This window comes from Microcaecilia unicolor, chromosome 7 (assembly GCF_901765095.1).
Source record: "Microcaecilia unicolor chromosome 7, aMicUni1.1, whole genome shotgun sequence".
Lineage (NCBI taxonomy): Eukaryota > Metazoa > Chordata > Amphibia > Gymnophiona > Siphonopidae > Microcaecilia > Microcaecilia unicolor.
In genome coordinates, this window is record NC_044037.1 from 68,082,000 (window position 1) to 68,103,041 (window position 21,042).

Genomic DNA, 21,042 nt, shown 5'->3' on the forward strand with positions numbered 1-21,042 from the left:
CGAGTTGTTTTGGATCAGAAAATTGGTAATTATTTTGTAAATAAGTAAAACGACAAATACAAGGAAATTTAAGAGTAAATGTTGCCCCTAAATTTAATACTCTTTGACGCAGGGCCAAAAAGGCTCTGCGCCTAGCTTGGGTTTCTTTAGCTAAGTCTGGAAAAATTCTAATTTTGGCTCCAAAAAACATCGAGTCCATATGTTTAAAGAATAACTTTAACACCATCTCCCTATCTATCTCAAGTGCAAAAGTCACCACCGCTGTTGTCCTTTGTGTAACAACTTCTAGAGAGGATTCCAAAAAGGATGTTAGGTTCAGTCCTCCATCCATAACCGCCTGTTCTCCTCCAGTTTTAGATGGTATTAAAGTCTGAAGATATATCACTCTCGTAATGGGTGGTAGAGCTTCGCCCGGCATCCCCAGAACCTCTCTCAAATATCTTTTAACCATTTCAACCGCAGAAATAACAGGAGATCTGGGGAAATTGACAAGCCTCAAATTAAGTCTCCTCTGCTGATTTTCAATATATTCCAATTTCCTTTTAACGAAATTACTGTCCTTAATTGTGACTTTATTCAAGTTCTCCAGATTTGTAATTTTACTGTCAAATACTTTTATTTCAGACAACTGTTGGGCGTTAATTTGCTCCTGAGCTGACAGGGCTTCCGACAATATCTTAATCTCCGCAGCGTTTTTTTGCATTACTAACTGAAGAGAAGAATGCATTGAGAAAGTTAGATCCCAAAGTGATTCAACAGTCACTACAGCTGGTTTCACCGCTACGATATTAAACTCAGGAAGGGGAGTGTTGGAAATCCGCTGTAAATTCTCTTTCATTACTAAAGAAAAGTTTTTAAACCCCTGTCCTACCAGGTTTCCTTCACTTCCTTCACGTTCGGCTGGGCTCCTTTCTTCGAGGGTCCTTTCCACTTCGGGCTCCGGGGCTCTCGAATCACTAGCCTCTCGGGCACTTCCTGGTTGTGGTGGCGCTGCGCGGACGTCGGGGCTCAAGGAAGCCCCGTCTACACTGCTGGCCGAGTTACTAAAAACCGGTCGGGTAGCAGGAGAAGATGTAGCCCGGGGTCCCAGCGATACGCCGCAGCTTTCCAAGGTCATCTGCCTCGATAAGACGGCACCAGCAGGGGTAACAGGAGCCTCCCTCACTTTGCCGCGCCATTTCCCCATGACAAAGGGAATCCGGCTGCCTTTCTCGGCTCAAACTTGGTAAGTTGCGGAGACGCGTCTGGAGTAACAGTTTCAATCCAGCGCCATCTTGGATCCCCTGAAGGACCCCTTTAAAAGGAAATGCCTACTTTAAGAAGGCAAATAGGCACCTCCTTAGAAAGTATTTTGTAAGGACACAAAGGGGTCCTTTTACTAAGCTGTGGTGCAAAAATGTATTTATTTAATTATAACATATATGTTCTGCATAATCTTTAAACTGTAAGTCCATTTTTACAAAGCCAGAAAATGGGCAGTTTTCTATTTTATTAATGGCCGTGTTAATGTTGCACTAAGCCATTTAAAGTTGCATTAAGAATACACAAATGCTTACTGCAGCTTAGTGAAAAGAACCCCACAGGTAACAAACTAGCATAAGTGGCAGAAATCATGTCTAGATTGCTTAACAGTAGGAGTAAATGCCCGTGTCTAGATTATTTAAGTTCCCATGTAAATTAGCATATTTTATAATATTGCAGCTTTAAAGGGAAACCCCCCACTCTACAAATGTCTCTTCATGTAGTTGTGCCTCTCTACCTCAAGTGGGATTTTTTTTTTTTAAGGCAAGAGTTAACAAAACCACTAACCTCATCCAAACAATTATAAAATTATTTGGAGAAAATAAGCTAAATAATTTAGGGGAAAAAATCAAATCTAATGAATTAACTAGTTCTCTATATACTCATTCAATTAAATATATCAAACAAATTAATCTGTGTAGTTGTTTTATTACAGCTTAAAGTTTTCTGAATACAAATTGAGTCAGTTAATACACTTTCAAGTAACATGTATGCTGATGCTTGTTACTGTTAACTTGTTAAGCTGGCTAATTGCTTTATTTTAGCCATTTGTTATCATTTATAAAACACAATAAAAAATATTGGAACTAAAAAAAAGTTAATACACTTTCAATCGTTTTTCTCATGATGCTTAACAAGATCCAGTGTACTGTAATCTTTCTACAGCCAGAGTTTTATCTATCCAGACTCTCCAAGCATTATTTCAGAGAAGGATACATTTATATTTCTTTGTTTTTTAAATACTTTTAGGTTTAACATTTACTGGAAACTTTATATTAGCCAAGAACTGATTCTTCGTGTTGTTGGGTTTATTTATTTATTTGTTTATTTGTTGCAGGAGGATAGCTGCATTCGAGATTAGATTGAACCTGTTGTTGTTCTCTCTTTACTTCATTCTCTCCCCTTCTCTTTCTCTGTTGCAAGGCCTTTTTGGTGCTTGCTGAATCCATCTTGAGATCTCCCAAATCATGCTCCATTTATGGAGATCCTCTGCTTGGCATGCTGGATTTGACCAACTACCTTCAGCTCCACATGGATCACACCAACATCAGCTTGTATCTTGTTGAGTGTAGATGTTATCACTGCATCACTAGATTGAATGTTCAAAGGTAAGATCTCCATTATTGCAGAACTACTGCCCTTGTGCCTGGTGAGTCCATTACCACAGTCCCAGATATAAGAACAGAGTATGCAGTGCTCAGGCTTCTGATATCTTGATATGCCATGCATTCCGGCATGGTCTGCTTTTCAGAGGCCTTGATTCATTTAAGTACACCTGCCTTAGCTTTTCCTAACCCCTTTCCCTCCAACTTCTAAATAATCTGCAGCATGATGTCAATATCACCAGCCGTTGAACTAAAAATCAATCTTGGGTGAGAATTTCATTAGTAATTCATAAAGGGCCCACGAGCTCCATGAAGTGCAGTCACTCTTGAAGCTGCTATCACATGACTCATTCTGCAGATTTTTAATTGCTCTAATCCATAATCAGCTGGAGACCGGTATCTCCTATCACACCAATAATATAACATCTGAGGCAAAGCACCAGACTAACAACTGGAATAAATCACCTACTACTCTGGACTCACATTGACTTTCTCATCTATTCATTATCAGACGTGGAGGGGCATAATCGAACGTTGCTGGCCAAATAGTTTGTCGGCGATCTATTCTGGTGGCAGCGCTACAGGTGGCCGGAACCGTATTTTCCAAAAAGATGGCCGGCCATCTTTTTTTCGATAATACAGTTTAGCCCGGTCAAATGCCAGAGTTTGCCAGGTTTGAGATCGCCGGTTTTGTTTTTCAGTGATAATGGAAAAAATGCCGGCCATTTCAAACCCGGCGAAATCCAAGGCATTTGGTCATGGGAGGAGCCAGCATTTGTAGTGCACTCGTCCCCCTCACATGCCAGGACACCAACCGGGCACCCTAGGAGGCACTTCTAAAACTTTAACAAAATACAAAAAAAACTCCCAGATGCATAACTCCCTTCCCTTGGGTGCTGAGCCCCCCAAATCCCCCCCAAACCCACTCCCCACAACTCTACACCATTACCATAGCCCTAAGGGCTGAAGAGGGCACCTAGATGTGGGTACAGTGGGTTTGGGGGGGGGGGTTGTAGGGCTCAACACTTAGCACCACAAGTATAACAGGTAGGGGGAATGGGCCTGGGTCTGCCTGCCTGAAGTGCACTGCACCCATTAAAAACTGCTCCGGGGACTTGCATACTGCTGTCAGGGAACTGGTTATGACATTTGAGGCTGGCAAACCCCCATTCCCTCCAGTGGTCATCTGGTCAGTTGGGGCACCTTTTTGAGGCCTGGTCGTGAAAATAAAAGGACCAAGTAAACCCAGCGAAATACTGCTTAACGCCGCTTTTTTTGTTCCATTATCCGCAAAAGCTGGTCATCTGGTAGCCACACCCATGCCTGCCCATGTCCCGCCTTCGCTACACCGCCGACACGCCCCCTTGAACTTTCACTGGCGAGGCAACGGGAAAGCGGCGATGCTGTCAAAATCACCGCTTTCGATTATACCGATTTCGCCGCTTTTGCGAGATCGCCGGCCATCTCCCGATTTATGTCGGGAAATGGCCGGCGATCACTTTCGAAAATAAGCCTGATAGGGCCTTTGAATTGTAAAATATTACTATCATGTCACCTCTGTCTATCCCCTACCTCCTTTCACTGAGCCATACTATTATATACAGACAGCCTAAAACCTGGATGAGTTTGTACTATTTATACCCAGTGTAACTGCAATGTTTCTTCATTGACCTGATGAAGAGAGGACAACTCTCAAAAGCTTGTCAAAGATATATTAATTTAGCGTATTAACAAGGTTATCACCTACAGCTTGGTTATTGGCCCTTATTTCCACATATCCAAATAGACTAATATGGCAATCACAATTCTCTTTTTTTCTGAAAACCTTAAGAGATACAGAGGGACATTTTCGATATGATGTCTAAGTCCAACTTTGGACATTTTGCAAAAAACATCCAAAATCTGAATAGGGAAGAAGGTAATTTTCAAAAAACAAAAGTCTATCTTTTTTTGTGAAACACTATTTTGAATAAGGTTTTATGATTTGGACATTTTGTTTTTTGGTCTATTTTTGAAAGAAAAAAAAAAAAAACAGTCCAGGTGCAAAGCACCCAAAATCAAGCCATTGGGATGTAGGAGTAGCCAGCATTTTTAGTAGACTGGTCCCCCAGACATCCCAGGAAAGCAATAGGGTACACATCTCACCACTGCTCTCTTGTCTGCTGAGCCCCCTAACCCCCCCCCCCAAAACCCACTACCCCCAACTGTAAACCACTACCATAGCCCTTACGAGTGAAGGGGGCACCTATATGTGGGTACAGTGGGTTTCTGGTGAATTTTAGAGGGCTCACAGTTTCCTCCACAAGTGTAACAGATAGGGGGAGGTATGGAGCTAGTGAGTCCACCTGTCTGCAGTGCACTGCAACCACCACTAGACTACTCCAGGGACCTGCATGTAGTTCTAATGGACCCGAGTATAACATCTGAGGCTGGCAAGTAATGTTTTAAATCACATTTGGGGGGGATGGGAGGGGGTTAGTAACCACTGGAGAAGTAAGGTGAGATCATCCTTGATTCTCTCCAGTGGTCATCTGGTCATGTAGGGCACCTTTTTGTGCCTCATTTGTTATAAAAACAGGTCTAGCTCAAAGCGTCTTAGTTTTAGTCCTGGACGGTTTTGTTTTGTTCCATTATGGCTGAAAAACATCCAAGTGTTAGGAATGCCCAGATCCCGCCCTTAACACGCCCCTGACATGGCCCCTTGTGATTTGAATGCACTTCTGACGGACTTCATAGAAAAACATCTAAAATTTAGTTTTGAAAATACCAATTTGGCCATTTTTGTGAGAAAAATGCCCAAATGCAGATTTATGCCACTTTTTGGACGTTTTTCTCTTTTGAAAATGAGCCCTACAATATATCCAGTGTCATTTGCACTGGGGCTTATTAAGGGTCACTTACTGTGCACTGTAAGTCTTCTTTTGATTGTCACAGAACTTCCATTTTTAAAGGTGATTCTTTGAGTGTAAAGGCCATCGTCTTCAAGGTTTAGCTGAGAAATCCAAAGTGCGAAGTTTTCTTGGGAGAAGGTATATCGTTGCTTGAAATTATCATTAATAAACAGGTCATTTTGATATGAATAGGTCAGGATATAGTATTCATTGCCACTCTTACTGCTCCACATGGCCCACTCCACACTGAAGACCTGGGATTTTGATATATTTCTTCCCGGAAGCAGGACTGAATCATTTAAACACTTATAAAACTCAATGATTGACTGGTCCAAAATTACCTCTATGGAGAAGATCAAATAAAAAAATTAATTAGGTGAATGATATTTTGTATTGTGAATAAAAATCAAAAATATGCTTATCAGAAGAAAATTATTTGCACTGGGAAGACTAAGGTGCCCTTTGGCTAAGCTGCGATATAAAAAAGACTTAATCTGTCCTAATGCCAGACTTCCCCACGCACTAAGTACATTTTTCCTGCAGCTGTAAAGTAGGGCTTTTACTTTATTTTGGTTCTTTGCTAATTTTTCCATTAGCAAGAAGGACTAGCAAAAATATTAACATGGGCGCACATATCACATCCTATTTAGAAGGCAGTAAATGCTCCCATGTTAAGTCTGCGTTAACCAGTGCATAGTAATGTGAGCACATTTGCTGAATAATGCTTCCATGTCATACTCCCTCCAAAAAAAATAAATAGCTCAGGATTACTGCACACAAGCAGGAAATTACAACAGAACACAAGCTTTATTGCATCCTGTGGTAAGCCTTTTTGGTGTTCTAAGCCCCTAATAAAGCTGATGAAAGATACCTTGGTACAGGGCTTTCCAAACCTGCCCTAGTGATCCCACAGCCTGGGTTTTCAGGCTATCTGCAATGAAAGGGAAATGAGACTTGATATACTGCCTTTCTGAGGTTTTTGCAACTACATTCAAAGCGGTTTACATATATTCAGGTACTTATTGAATACGAGGAGTGGCCTAGTGGTTAGGGTGGTGGACTTTGGCCCTGGGGAACTGAGGAACTGAGTTTGATTCCCACTTCAGGCACAGGCAGCTCCTTGTGACTCTGGGCAAGTCACTTAACCCTCCATTGCCCCATGTAAGCCGCATTGAGCCTGCCATGAGTGGGAAACACGGGGTACAAATGTAACCCAAAAAAAAAATAGAGTGTAAATATCACATATACAGCATATGCTATTTGGGTGGGGGAAGGGAAAGAGAAGACGCATGCTCTGCTTCTGTTGACTCTGGCAAATCACTTAACCTTCCATTGCCCCAGATACAAAATAAGTACCATATGTAAACTGCTTTGATTGTAATCACAGAAAGATGATATTTGCTAAGGTCTGTGGGGTAGCGGTGCGGAGCCAACTTTTCAAAATTATTGGGGGTGCTAAGTCCAATGAGAATAACCCCTCCTTGGACACATACAAGGCATTTTCTCAATATTAGGGGTACTCAAGCACCCACAGAGTCGGCTCCAGTGGGATTCTTTGTTGCCCCAGCAGCCGCAGAGGCCACTACACTACCAGGGCCCTGGCCCAGAGCCGTAGCGAGGGGAGCTGACACCCGGGGCGGGTCACCGCTGCGCACCCCCCCCCCCCCCCCGGGTGCAGCACGGCACACCCTCCTCCCGCTGGAGCACACCCCCCCCCCCCGGAGCGCATACCTGCAGTGAGAGACGGACGGGCGGGAGGGCCGATCCGCCCCGACTGCACGTTGCTGGGGTGTGTCGGCTCCGCGCTGATTCACTGCTCTCTCTGTCCCGGAACAGGAAGTAACCTGTTCCAGGGCAGAGAGGGCAGTGCACCAGCGCGGAGCCGACACCCCCCAGCAGCCTGCACCCAGGGCGGACCGCCCCCCCTTCCTACGCCACTGCCCTGGCCTTCAAGGTAGGTCTTGGGAGGGCTGTAGTGTGAGGCGGCAGTGGCCAGTGGAGTGCAGCACAATGAGTAAGCATGGCAGTTTCCGGCACCCCTTGAATGTTGGCGCCCCCTACAGTGCATATCCTGCTTACTGTGTTCTGCCGGCTCTGTTCCCCTTTCCCTTTATCTCATATTTCTCAGGCCACCACAGTTTCTTGGTTGAGCAATCTTACTTTACCTATTTGTATTTGGTTTTGTATAATAACACCAATTCTAGTTCAGTGAGTTACAGGCAGTGGCGTACCGAGGGAGAGGGGGGGCGGTGGGGGCGGACCGCCCCGAGTTCAAACCAATGGGGGGGGGGTGTAACTTTTTCTGCTCCGCTGCTCCGTCTGGCGTCCGTCAGTTTGGACTTCCCCTAACGCTGCACCAGCGCGCACGCCAGCTCACTTGTCTCCTCCCAGCGGCTCCGAGTCCTCTCTCTCCAGTCTCCGAGTCGGAGTCCGAGACGAGTCCCGCCCATCTGGACTACTTCGCGTGACGACGTGATGACGCCTTCCTCCCCCCCCTGCGGCACCCTGCTCACCAGTGCGTCTTGCAGCTTGCGGCCTTCCTGCTGCAGTAACTTAAGTTGGAGCTCTTTCAAACTCTACAACTCATTTCTCTTTTGAAATCCTTGAAGAAAATTTGGCAGCACTACTAAGTTGCCATTTTGGTGAACAAAGTGGTGTCTCTTAGTGAACAAAGAGATTTATTATTTAATAATAAAAGAGGGAAGTGATCATGTTCTCAGCGGGATCAGGGAAAAGGCAGATACAAGGCAGCTCTTTCTGAATCTGAATTTACAAATGGATGATGGAAAGGTGGCTTCCTTCTATGAGGAACAAGAAACATCGTTACCGCAGGTAATCAAATTTCAGGTCCAGCTGCTCTAGCCCAAAACTGTTTACACTTTTCAGATCTCCTTTCCCTGAGATAGCAGGATTTCAAAAATGCACTTGCCCATTCACTTGGAAAAGGGCATTTTCTTATCTGATAAGATGGCCTAGGAAGCAGGACATGGCAAAAGGATCTTTGGCTCAAGTCAGAGTACAAGAAGCATCAGAGTTTATGAGGAGAGGGAGGGGGAGGGGGAGATGAGACAATGAGAAGACTACAGGGAAGGGAAGTCTTAAGAGAGAGAGGTAGGGGAAAGAAGAGAGCTGTAGGTAAGGAGAGAGAAAGGGAAATGGGACTTGATATATCACCTTTCTAGGGTTTTTGCAACTACATTCAAAGTGGTTTACATATATTCAGGTACTTATTTTGTACCAGGGACAATGGAGGGTTAAGTGACTTGCCCAGAGTCACAAGGAGCTGCAGTGGGAATCAAACTCAGTTCCCCAGGATCAAAGCCCACTGCAGTAACCACTAGGCTAGTCCTCCACTCCAAGAGGCAGTGGCGTACCAAGGACGGGGCGGTGGGGGCGGTCCGCCCCGGGTGTCAGTGGGTGGGGGGTGCTCCACTCCCACTGCTCCCACCCAACCAAAGGGCCGCTGGCACTGCAGTGCGCACTGCCTACCAGCGCCGTCGAGAGACGACAGCCCTCTTCTCCTGGATGGAAGGGGGAGGGAGAGGGAGGGCAGACCCTGGATGGATGGGAGAGGGAGGGCAAATGGTGGATTGAAGGGGTAGAGAGAAAGGGCAGGCAGTGGATGGAAGGGGGAGAGAGAGAGAGAGGGCAGATGTGTATGGAAGGGGCAGGGAGAGAGGGCATACATTGGATGGAAGGGACAGCAGAGAGGGCAGACACTGGATGGCAGAGAAAGAACGAAGACAGATGCTGGATGGAAGGAAGACAGTGAAAAGACGATGAGGAAAGCAGAAACCAGAGACAACAAACTGTAAATTATATATATATAGCTTTAGGATTTTTTATTTGTAGCATTTGTATCCCACATTTTCCCACCAGTTTGTAGGATAAAGTAGTGTTGTAGCTGTGTTAATAAATGTTTATAATAGAACATGTAAATAAGGTAATCTTTTTATTGGACTAATTTTAATAAATTTTGACTAACTTTCGGAGAACAAAACCCCCTTCCTCAGGTCAGGATAGGATACTGTAACAGCACTATACTGTATTGACCTGAGGAAGAAGATTTTGGCCTCTGACAGCTAAATGTATTAGTCCAATAAAATGATATTATTTTATTTTCTATATTTGTTTTATTTCTATTTGTTAATTTGTAATGTGGTGATTGGTATCTGTTAGTTTTTTCAAATTTACATCTGCTGTCTTTATCTTTTGCACAGTACTAGGGGACATTTTCTGTTTCTGTGGTGTTGCATTGTATGCAGAGTCTTGGGGGTTCAGTTTAATTTTTGTTTAAATAGAAAGTTTATGATTACTTATTCTATAGTGGATTAGGGTGTATCTGTGTTTGTGAAAAAGACATGGCTTTCAGTTGGCATTGACTGTGCAGGATCGACAATCTGTACTATTCTGTGTGGTTTTGTTTTACAATAGGTGAATTGATGTTCTAGTGCTCACTGTAGTGTTTAAGATGCTTTCCTTTTCCTTGTGTGACTCGTAGAAATTACTGCTTATGGTATGGTAGAATTGCTCTATAGGTCCTGAGTGATTTTTTATTCTCGGTATGCCTAATACTGGATTTTGGAGGAGGGTGTTAAAAAATGACTGGCCCCGGGTGTCAACTACCCTAGATATGCCACTGGTTACAGGAAATACAAACCACTGGTAAAATAGCTGTAAAATACTAATAAGACAGTGTGGTAACCTGAACGAGGATGGGCCTGGTGCCTAAGTAAGATAGAGCCACACAGCAGTTGTAGGTAGAGGAAAGGAGCATTTATTAAAGCTGTTAGGTCAGGGGTCTTGTTCCATTCACAGGTAGGAGGAAAAAGGCAGCATAAAACTAGTCCATAAATATAACAATGTCCTTTTGTAGCCTGCTCCTGCATGGCCACTATGTAGTTTATTGCCTGTCAATACAGTAGTATATTTTAGTTGTCTATGGCCTAGTTCCTCAAAGTTACCAGGGAAGTCTCTAACAATTACTCAGGTCAAAGCACAAAAATCTGCAAGGTTCCAAATGCAGCTTGGCCTACCTGACTGTAACAGTTGCAGTTCACTTATAAGTGGTAGAGGCACATGCCTTGGGGTGTTGCTGTGTCCCTCTGGGCATCCTTAATCAAGTTATGACCCCAGCTTATATACTTCCTTGACCATGCCCTCCTAGCTCCACCCCTCTCATGTCACTTCCTCCTTAGGTGGAACTATGGGTTTTAATGTGGCTCTGACACTGTGAGGGAGTGCAATTAAGGGAGTAGGCAGCAGGGCCACCGTGAAACTGGGCCGGGCCCCGCCCCTGCCGCCCTCGCCACCCTCCCCCGAGGCGCCGCTGCTGCTCCCCCTTCACCTCCCCTGAGGTCGCCACCGCTTCCCCCGAGATCGCCACAGCCACTGCTCCCCCCTCCACCCCCCGAGGTCGCCTCTGCCACTCCCCCCTCCACCCCCCCGAGGTCGCCACTGCTCCCCCCCTCCGTCCGCCACCGGGCCGGGCCCCCTGCATTGAAATTGCAGTGTCACCTCCGTGAAAGCAGCGCTGCAGGCAGCAGAACGCCTCCCTTCGGCCCTCCTTCCCTCCTTGTGTCCCGCCCTCGCGGAAGTTATGTCAGACGAGGGCGGACACAGGGAAAGAAGGAGGACCAAAGGGAGGCGTTCTGCTGCCTGCAGCGCTGCTTTCACGGAGGTGAGACTGCGATTTCAATGCAGGGGGCAGACGGTCGACGATGGAGGGCGGATGGGACTGCGGCGCCGGGCCCCCCTTGGAGGCCCAGGGAATTTTATCCCCCTTGCCCCCCCCCCCCCCCCCCTCTTGGCAGCTATGGTAGGCAGCATCCTATAGACTTCCTCACAGGCAGGTTAAGAAAAACGTTAAACAAAAGCTTGCTGTAAGGGCAAAAGCACAAAAGCAACTTTTTATTTATTTTGGATTTGGCTCACACACTTTAGCTCAAAGTAAATTATGTTCAGTATAGTAGATATTTCCTTGTCACTAGAGGGTTTACAATTGAAGTTTGCATCCAAGGCCAAGAAGTGTTACGTAACTTGCCCAAGCAACATCAGTGAGATTTCAGCCCTAGATCTTAGCCTGCTGTTTAATACACTTGGCTAATTTTCTAAGCCAAAAAGCCTGTTAGTCAGTTGTTTGGACTGCCAGATGACAAAGGGGTAAACAAAAGCTCAGAGAGGACAAGGAAAATGCAAAACAGCTTAGGAGGATGTTTGCTAAGCTGTCGTGCCACTCACTAGCTACCACATTGTAGCCGTTATCATGAACCCACACCAATGGCGACCACATGCTAAAACCAAACAATGTGATAAAATCTCAAGCTAGCTGTTTAGTGTTGGTAAGAGCTGATCATGGGAGGAAAAATGGCATGGCTGGCACTGACATTTAGTGTGCAGGATGGCCCCATGTGAGATGATCAAATTTGCAGATGACACTAAATTATTCAAGATCATGGAAAAGAAAATAAGATGATACCTTTTTTATTGGACATAACTTAATACATTTCTTGATTAGCTTTCAAAGGTTGCCCTTCTTCGTCAGATCATGATCATGAAAACTGCAGAAGTTTGCAAAGATTTGAAGAAGGATCTTAAGAGAATAGGAAACTAGACATCTAATTTGCAGATGAAATTTAGGGTAATGATTACTAATCTGTGTTAAGCAGCTATCATGGGTTTTAACATGTGGTAGCCATTAACACAGACCCACACTAACAGCTATTGTATGCTAAAACCTGCCAATACTGTAAAAATCCCTCAATAGCTGCTTAGCATGGGTAGGGGTGGGTTATGAGTGAAGAGGCAGTGATAGGGCATGACCAGTGGAGACAGCTAGTGTATGGGTTGTGCTGCTCACTTGCTTTCACGATTGCTGAAAGTACGTTGTATTTAATGCCACTTCAAGAGGTTGCATTAAGTGCAGCCACACTACTGGTAGGTTGGGCCTGGGTGAGCAGGAACCCACACACACTTTGGGCTCATGCACACTCATCAGCGGTGCACCCTTACTTTAGCTGGCAGGGATCCTCAAGTCCAAATAGCAAAACAAGCACCAAGAGCCTTCAAAAAAGGGACACAGTTTCTTTAATCGTATGGCTTGAACATCAATCTTCCATAAAATGAGATGAAATGTGCAGGGAACAGACATTCTCCCTTGCACATATATTAGTAGCAGAGACGTTCCCTTTGTAGACCTAATGTATGTTACAATCCAAGTTATTATTCAGGAACCTTCATGCAATACCATAATATATTCTTCTTTACCATATATGTATGCACATGGTATACATATATACCATGATCTATTCAATATATGTTACATTCCATGTATGTTACCATGTATGTATGCACCTTAACTCAATACCATTTGTAATTCTGTTACACGGAAATGGCAACCGCCATTACGGCAAATGTAAGCCACATTGAGCCTGCAAATTGGTGGGAAAATGTGGGATACAAATGCTACATATAAATAAATAAATAGTCAGATCTGTGACCCCTGATGCAGGTGCTGTGCGCCAAAACATGGCCCATGTCAGGTCATTTTATAGAAGATTGATGTTCAAGCCATACAATTAAAGGAACTGTGTCCCTTTTTGAAGGCTCTTGGTGCTTTTTTTTGCTATGTGGTCTTTGTTCTGTACTTTGGACCCTCTCTCTGCTGCTGTGGGGATCCTCAAGCCCCATCAGCTGAAAACCTCCTCTAATTAAATATAAATCAACATATGCATCCAGCTTTTCCTACATTAGCACACAACTATGGAATGCACTATCAAATGCCATAAAAACAATGCACGACCTAACAACCTTTTCTGAAAATTACTAAAAACCAACCTGTTCAAAAAGGCATACCACAATGATCCTAAATACCAGACAACAAAACTCTTCCAGAACTAGACAAAACCAAACTCTCTATACCTGACTGCTTCAGTCACTCTGTCACTAACAAACGTTAACGCACTACCACCTTATTTCTCACGCCGGAAATGAACTGATTATCTAATTTACTCTATAATTTACTCCACCATTTGTGAACATAATGCAATACCACTTTGTATTTCTCATTCCGGAAATGGCAATCGCCACTACGGCATACTGTAAGCCACATTGAGCCTGCAAAAAGGTGGGAAAATGTGGGATACACATGCAACAAATAAATAAATAAATAATTCTCCAGAGGCACCAGAATGGCACTGGCAGTGTTCCTGATCTAGCACCTAGCACATGCTCACTTCTTCATTGCAGATCTTAGTTTCATCTGAAAAAGGGCACATTTTCCCTTCTATGGCAACACTTCTAAGATATGGCTCACAAAGGTATTGAACAGAATCAGACCCAGGGGCACACAACTGCTCACCTTCCTTTCTTCTGAATGAATGCCATTTACAACTATCCTATGTCATCTCTCAGTGAACCAGTTTTTTTTTTTTTTTTAAATCCATTTGGCCACCTTGAGACTCATCTCAGATTGGTCATTTTGTTTATAAGCCTCCTTTGAGGAACCATATCAAAGGCTTTGCAGAAATCCAAGTGCACCACATCCAGTGCATGCATTTTATCTAGTTCTCTGGTCTCCCAGTTAAAATAAAAAATCAATGAGATTTCATTGGTATTATCCGCCTCTGGTAACCATATAGCTTTGGATCTTGCAACCCACTGGACTTTAAAAAATTTAACTATTCTTTCCTTCAGGCGCAATCCTCCCACACTTGTTTGACAGGTCTAGGCTGTCAAAAGCCCAGACCTGTCAAATACAGGGGCAGGAGGTCCATGGAACCACCAGACCCAAAGTACCCCCACCCTGAACCAAGTGACATGTGGGGGCTGGAGGTCCAGTGGACCTCCAGTACCCCTGACTCCCCCGACACAAGTTGGGGAACTGGAGATCCAGTGGGGGTCTCCAGCCCCCCTAACCCCCCTGTCATCCCCTCCCATGGAGCCCTGGTGGCCCAGTGGTCCGCTAGTCAATGCCCCCCCCCCCCCACTTGGTGGTCTAGCGGCCCTTCCCCACTTCCTATCTTTGTTAGAGGAGGGAGGTGGCCTCCCTCCTCTTCCATCAGCGCCACCTCAAAAATGGCAGCACCCAGCTCTGCCCAGTGCATCCTGGGATGTGCTAGGTGGGGCTTCACACCATATAAGGGAGTTTCTCCCTTATATAGTGTGAAGCCCTACACAGCGCATCCCAGGATACACTGGGCAGGGCTGGGCATCGCCATTTTCGAGGTGGTGTTGAGCATGCATGGTGCTGAAAGCAGGACAGGGCACTAGCAATATAAGACCAGCACGGGACAAACGCTTTAGCTGGTGGGGGTTAGGGACACCCGCCAGCTAAAGTACCTTCCAGTGGCAGCGGTGGGGAGGCAGAGGCGGTACCTTCCAGTGGCGGCAGGAGGGAGCAGTGGTGGCGGCAAGGAGGCAGAAGCGGCGGGGGGGGGGGGGCAGAGTTGGTGGCGGGAGGGTGGCAGGAGAAAGGCGGGTCAAAATATGCCCCCTACCTTGGGCTCTGGCTCCCCCTCCTGTCAAGGTCTGGCTATGCCCGTGATGGAGACATGGGACTGTTCCCTCCTACTTCAGGTCTCCCTGGCTTGCTTCTACTCTGCCTTATCATCTCCCTGGGCTGACCCACACCCTCCCTGCTGAGAACTCTAGGCCTCTTAAGATGGATCTGTGAGGGAGCATGATTAAGAGGGAACAGCAGTTTCCTATGTACTCCATTACAAAGTCCTATTGCATAAAATGGGACCTGCAGAAAATAACCCATATTAATTTATCTTAGAGCATGGTAATGTGGTAGCACCTTTTAGCACTGTACTTAAATGTAACTCATCTTGACATTCAACTGAAAAAGGCATGAGCTAAATTTAAAATCCCTACTAAATCTAGTCCAAACTTTGTTAAGATGCAGTTATTAGCTGGATGTTAAAATCTAGGGGAAACAGAAGAGCAGTGGGCAAAAGTGAAAGGAGCTCTTGTAAGGACAACGAACCATTTGTTGGTTAGGAAAGTAAATAAAGGTAAGAGGAAAAAAAGAGACCACTATGATTTTCTAAAAAGAAGATAAAAGGTAAGAAAAGAAGGCTAATGTTTATAAACTACAAGGGACCACAGAAAGAGGAACATAGAATATCTTAAAACCTAAGAGAAGCAACAGTAAGAAAAATAACTAATATAGTTTAATGGTGGTCTGGCGGTTAGTTTTCCTAAGCTACTTTGCAGTGTTCCGGAGGGCAGGGGAGGCACAACCTTAGGACCCTACTTGACCGCAGGTCACAGAAGTTCATTCTTTCAATAAAACAAGACAGTCCAGTTGGTGTCTTGTTCTAAAATATCTTAATGGTGAACTTCCCAAACCATGCTGTAAACCACTCTATACCAGGACCCTCCCTGTTGTGGCCAAATATAAGTTGTATAGGTTTTTGCCAGATGCTATACCCAGAGAATAGTTTCCAAAAAGAAATTACTGTATATATAATGATAGACTCAAATGGATAATATAATAGAGAGAATTTAAAATGGCATTTTTGAGTGAGTGGTTAATATTAAAATGGAATTTAACTGGGTAGAAAGGCTCCTATCCAGTTAAATCCCACTGGCTGACTTCTAAGCCGATATTCAGTGACAATTAACACAAATAGTGTTGCTGAGTGCCAGGGTGGACCAGGGATAGAGTAGGGTGACACCAGGGTTTACCCGGTTAGTGGTAACATTCAGTCCACTAACTGGGTAAGTGCCCAGATAAACATAGATCTAAGAAAGAAACAGGTAAGTCAGTGGTGTAGGAAGGGGGGGCGGTGGGGCGGTCCGCCCCGGGTGCACGCTGCTGGGAGGTGTCGGCGCCTCGCTGGTTCCTTGCTCTCTCTGCCCTGGAACCTGTTCCGGGGCAAAGAGAGCAGGGAACCAGCGAGGCGCCGACACCCCCCAGCGGCGTGCACTCGGCAGATTGGCTCTCCCGCCCACCCCTCACCACCTTCCAGATGTGTTCTCGGGGGGGGGGTTGCGCTCCAGAGGGGGGAGGGTGCGACGTGCTGCACCTGGGGGGGGTGCGCAGCGGCGACCCGCCCCGGGTGTCAGCTGCCCTCGCGACACCACTGAGGCAAGTGACCCGCAAGATCCAGTACAGCAGGAAAAAGAGCAGATCAGAGTAGAATGTCTGCTCTTTTTTCCTGCTGTAGAGTTAAGCCAGCAACACATGCCAAATACAGCAAAAAATGGTCTACCATGGGACGCGCTACAGTGTCACTCAGTAATTTGAGAATGTGCATGTGCTAGATAATTTTTAGTATTTTTGAGGGGGCATGTCAGGGCGGGGACAATGAGCACTTCTGGGCCATCCAGTCAGCATATCTACATTACTGCACACTAATTGATAGTGCACGGATAAAGCAGAAGCCCTTACCAACTACAAAATAGGTGTTGGTAAATGCTCCTGCAGTAGTTTAAAAAAATGGTCATGTGATAATGGCCATATTAGTGCATAGTCATTAATGCAAAAAAAAGAAAAATCAGGGTTTTTACAGTTGTGGTAAAAATGGCTTTAGCATGCGGGAAAGACCCATGTAAGGAGCGCTAAGGCCTATTTTTACCGCAGCTTAGTAAAAGGACCCCTAAGTTTATCCCTAAGGCAATGGAGAGTTAAGTGACAAACCCAAGATCACAAGGAGCAGCAGTGGGATTTGAACCAGGTGGAAGAGTAGCCTTATGGTTGTTGCAGCAGCCTGAGAATCAGGGGAATCATGTTCAATTCCCACTGCAGCTCTTTGTGACTCTGGGCAAGTCACTTAATCCTCCATTGCCCTAGGTACAAAATAAGTACCTGTATATAATATGTAAACTGCTGACTAACCACAGACAAGGCAGTATATCAGATCACAAATTCCTCAGTTTATAGACTATGCTTCACTCGTAAGTGAGGAACCTATTTTCAGCCAAACTTAGGGGGTCTTTTACTAAGGCGTGCTCACGTTTTTAGTGCACGCTAAACTTTAGAGATGCCCATAGGAATGCATTGGCATCTCTAATGTTTAGCGTGCGCCCAATTTTAGCATGCGCTAAACACGTGAGCGCGCCTTAGTAAAAGGGGTTCTTAGGTTCCTAGGTTTTCAGCTAAAAATTAACTACATTTAGGACCGTAAAATTTAAGCTCCTAAATTTAAGCCCATTGTTCATTTAACTAGATCTAGGTGCCGGAGTTAAGAACCTAGTACTGAAAATCAATGATAAGCCCTTAAATTTTTTTCCCTATTCTAAATCCACCATGATAGCAATCCACTGTCTGGAATCCTAAATTTAGGAACCCTAACTCTGAAATTTAGGATCCTAAACCGTTTGAATAAAAGCCTCATGGTCAGACCTTTGTAGTCCTAAATGAAAGATCTTCATCAAACCCAAGATTCCACAATCCACTAAAAAGGCATGAGTACACTACTTACCAGGTAGAATAAAGCTGAGACATTGCAGAATCAGCATATTGGCTGTCCTCTTCATGGCTTCATAAAACAAAACCCTACAAGTAGAAGTTGGAAATCTGTGACAACATGCTGCCTTTCATTTTTGTATTTAAGAGTATATATCTTGTGAAATTCTCTCACTACACTGTAAAAAATCCTTGCTACTCTTTAAAGTACTACTACTACTACTACTTAACATTTCTAGAGCACTACTAGGGTTACGCAGCGCTGTACAAAATAAACAAAAAGGACAGTCCCTGCTCAAAGGAGCTTACAATCTAAAGAACAAAATGTCAAGTTGGGGCAGTCTAGATTTCTTGGGTAGAGGTGTAGAGGTTAGGTGCCGAAGGCGAACTTGAAGAGGTGGGCTTTAAGCATAGATTTGAAAATGGGCAGGGAGGGGGCCTGCCTGGCGTATGGGCTCGGGGAGTTAATTGGGTTCCTTTTTGATTTTAGAAGCAAAGACAAGTTGGGCTCAGGAAGTACCCAGAAAGAGGTAGTTCCTCATAAAAGTCAATTTTAATATAGCAGGGTTTAAAAAATGTTTGAACAAGTTCTTGGAAGAGAAGTCCATAAATCCACTGCTTATACCTGGGATAAGCAGCATAAAATCTGTTCTACGCTTTTGGGATCTTGCCAGGTACTTGTGACTTGGATTGACACCATTGGAAACAGGATACTGGACTTGATGGACCTTTGGTCTGTCCGAGTGCAGCAAGGCTTATGTGGTTTGTTTTCTCCAGCAAAAGAAAAAGGGCCCTTTTAAGAAGCTGCAGTAAGCACTAAAGCATGCTTAGCAGAGCAAAAATGACACACCACGGGTAGTGGGGTGAGTATGGAGGCAGAGAGTGGGTATGTTCTGTGCTAACTGGTTAACGCAGCTACATTGCCACGTGATTATGAAGGGTTTAAGAAAACAATAGGACTACCTCCACGTAATTCCATAGTGGAAAAATGGACTCATGAATTTGGCAGTTATACTGTCTAAGAGCTCCAGAAAAGCCTATAGAGTGGCTCTGTATTAGTAGAGAGTTCACAAATCCGTGAATTTCATTACAGATTTCTGCTTTGAATGCATATTCACCTCTCTAGAAGAATGAAAATGGGGTACCCTACTGATGGAAAATGCAAAACTGTGGAAGGTACATTCAAGCATTTTTACATGGGAATGCCCTATGATTTTGGAAAACTTTGTGGTTGCATTTGGGCCAAATGTATGGTCGGAGTTTTGCAGCAAATCTCTCAAAGAAGTTTGTTATGCATTATGGATGACATTGTGGAAGGAGTATGGGTATCTTCTTTTATTTCTATGTAAGGAATGCTTGGTGGCTAAACGTTGCATCTTGTTACAATGGATCAAAGACCGGTCCCTGATCTTAACGCAATGGCGCAACTAGATACATGAACTGATGTGTATGGAGAGTTTCTCTGTTGATACTGCAGGTCTACACTCTAGAAAGCATTTCCTAAAACTCTGGGATCCTTATTTGAGTACGTTATCGATGTATGTTCGATCTGCTTTATTGAATGATTTAGAAGTGTAACCTTTGGTTATTAATTTTTGAGGTGTTGGGAGTGGACTTTGAGTAGGATATGGGGGTGGGGTTCTGTTGTTTTTGTCTGTGGGAGATAAGATTGGAGGGTTATAATGTAAAAAAATATGTAAGTGATTTTATTTGTATAGCTTTTTGATATTTGGCAGAGGGGCATAATCGAATGGTGCTGCCCAAATAGCTGGCCGGCCAGCTTCAGGGCCGGCTCCGCAAGGGGGCGGAGCCAACTGTATTTTCAAAATGCGGTTGGGGCCGGCTAAATCGATCGCTGGGTGTAGAGGAGATGGCCGGCTTCGTTTTTCAGCCATAATGGAAACCTGGCCCGGCCATCTCAAACCCAGCGAAATGCAAGGCATTTGGTCGTGGGAGGAGCCAGCATTTGTAGTGCACTGGCCCCCCTCACATGCCAGGACACCAACCGGGCACCCTAGGGGGCACTTCTGAAAAAAAATTAAAGTAGCTCCCAGGTGCATAGCTCCCTTAACTTGGGTGCTGAGCCCCCCAAAACCCACTCCCCACAACTCTACACCACTACCATAGCCTTAAGGGGTGAAGGGGGGCACCTACATGTGGGTACAGTGGGTTTTGGAGGGCTCAACATTAACCACCACAAGTGGAACAGGTGTGGGGGGGATGGGCCTGGGTCCATCTGCCTGAAGTGCACTGCACCCACTAAATACTGCTCCAGGGACCTGCATACTGCTGTCAGGGAGCTGGGTATGACATTTCAGGCCGGCATACAGGCTAGCAAAAAATTTAAAAAAAAATTTTTTTTGGGTGGGAGGGGGTTGGTGACCACTGGGGGAGTAAGGGGAGGTCATCCCCATTTCCCTCCGATGGTCATCTGGTCAATTGGGGCACATTTTTGTGATTTAGACCTAAAAAGAAATGGACCAAGTGCAGCCGGCGAAATGCTCGTCTGAGCCGGCCATCTTTTTTCCATTATGGGGTGAAGTTGGCTATCTCATAACCATGCCCCTGTCCCGCCCCCACCCCGCCTTCTGTACCCTCCCTTGAAGGTTGGCCAGCTCTGCGACGAAAAGCAGTTGGGGCCAGCTAAAATCGGCTTTCGATTATACCGATTTGGCCGGGATCAGGAGATCGCCGGCCATCTCCTGATTTGTGTTGGAAGATGTCCGGCGATCTCTTTCGAAAATAAGCTCAATAATGTCTTTTTGTCATGCTCATTCTCATTGTTCTAATGTTAAATGGCTTAATAAAGATACATAAACTAAAACTAATTTTATTCAGTTACAGTAAAAGTTAAAGGAGTTCACCTTGTCAGTCAAACCCAGCTATTTTCCCCCGCACTCTTTCATCAAGAAAACACCTCAGAGGATGGGAGGAGAGTCAAATGTAATACAGAATTTTCTGTTTATTTCTTGTTTTAGAAAATAACTGTAGCACTCCAAAACATTTTATACAAATAGATTCGTATATGTAGAAGGTGCTCACTTAAACATGTAAATACAACTCTAAATGAAGGCATAGGTGTTGTCACCTGTATGCAGTGCATTTTTTC

The 21,042-nt window shown here is 44.8% G+C and overlaps 1 protein-coding gene across 1 annotated transcript in view; it reads right to left on the reverse strand.

The window, feature by feature from the left end:
• The window catches only part of LOC115474995 (carcinoembryonic antigen-related cell adhesion molecule 5-like), a 38,238-nt gene that overhangs the window by 13,763 nt on the left and 3,433 nt on the right, over nucleotides 1-21,042 (reverse strand). Inside the window, exons 2-3 of the mRNA XM_030210736.1 lie at nucleotides 17,950-18,023; nucleotides 5,529-5,861 (exon numbers count right to left, since the gene is read on the reverse strand). Coding sequence (XP_030066596.1) covers nucleotides 5,529-5,861; nucleotides 17,950-18,004 — 388 coding nt within the window. The 5' untranslated portion in view covers nucleotides 18,005-18,023. The remainder of the gene's footprint in view (nucleotides 1-5,528; nucleotides 5,862-17,949; nucleotides 18,024-21,042) is intronic.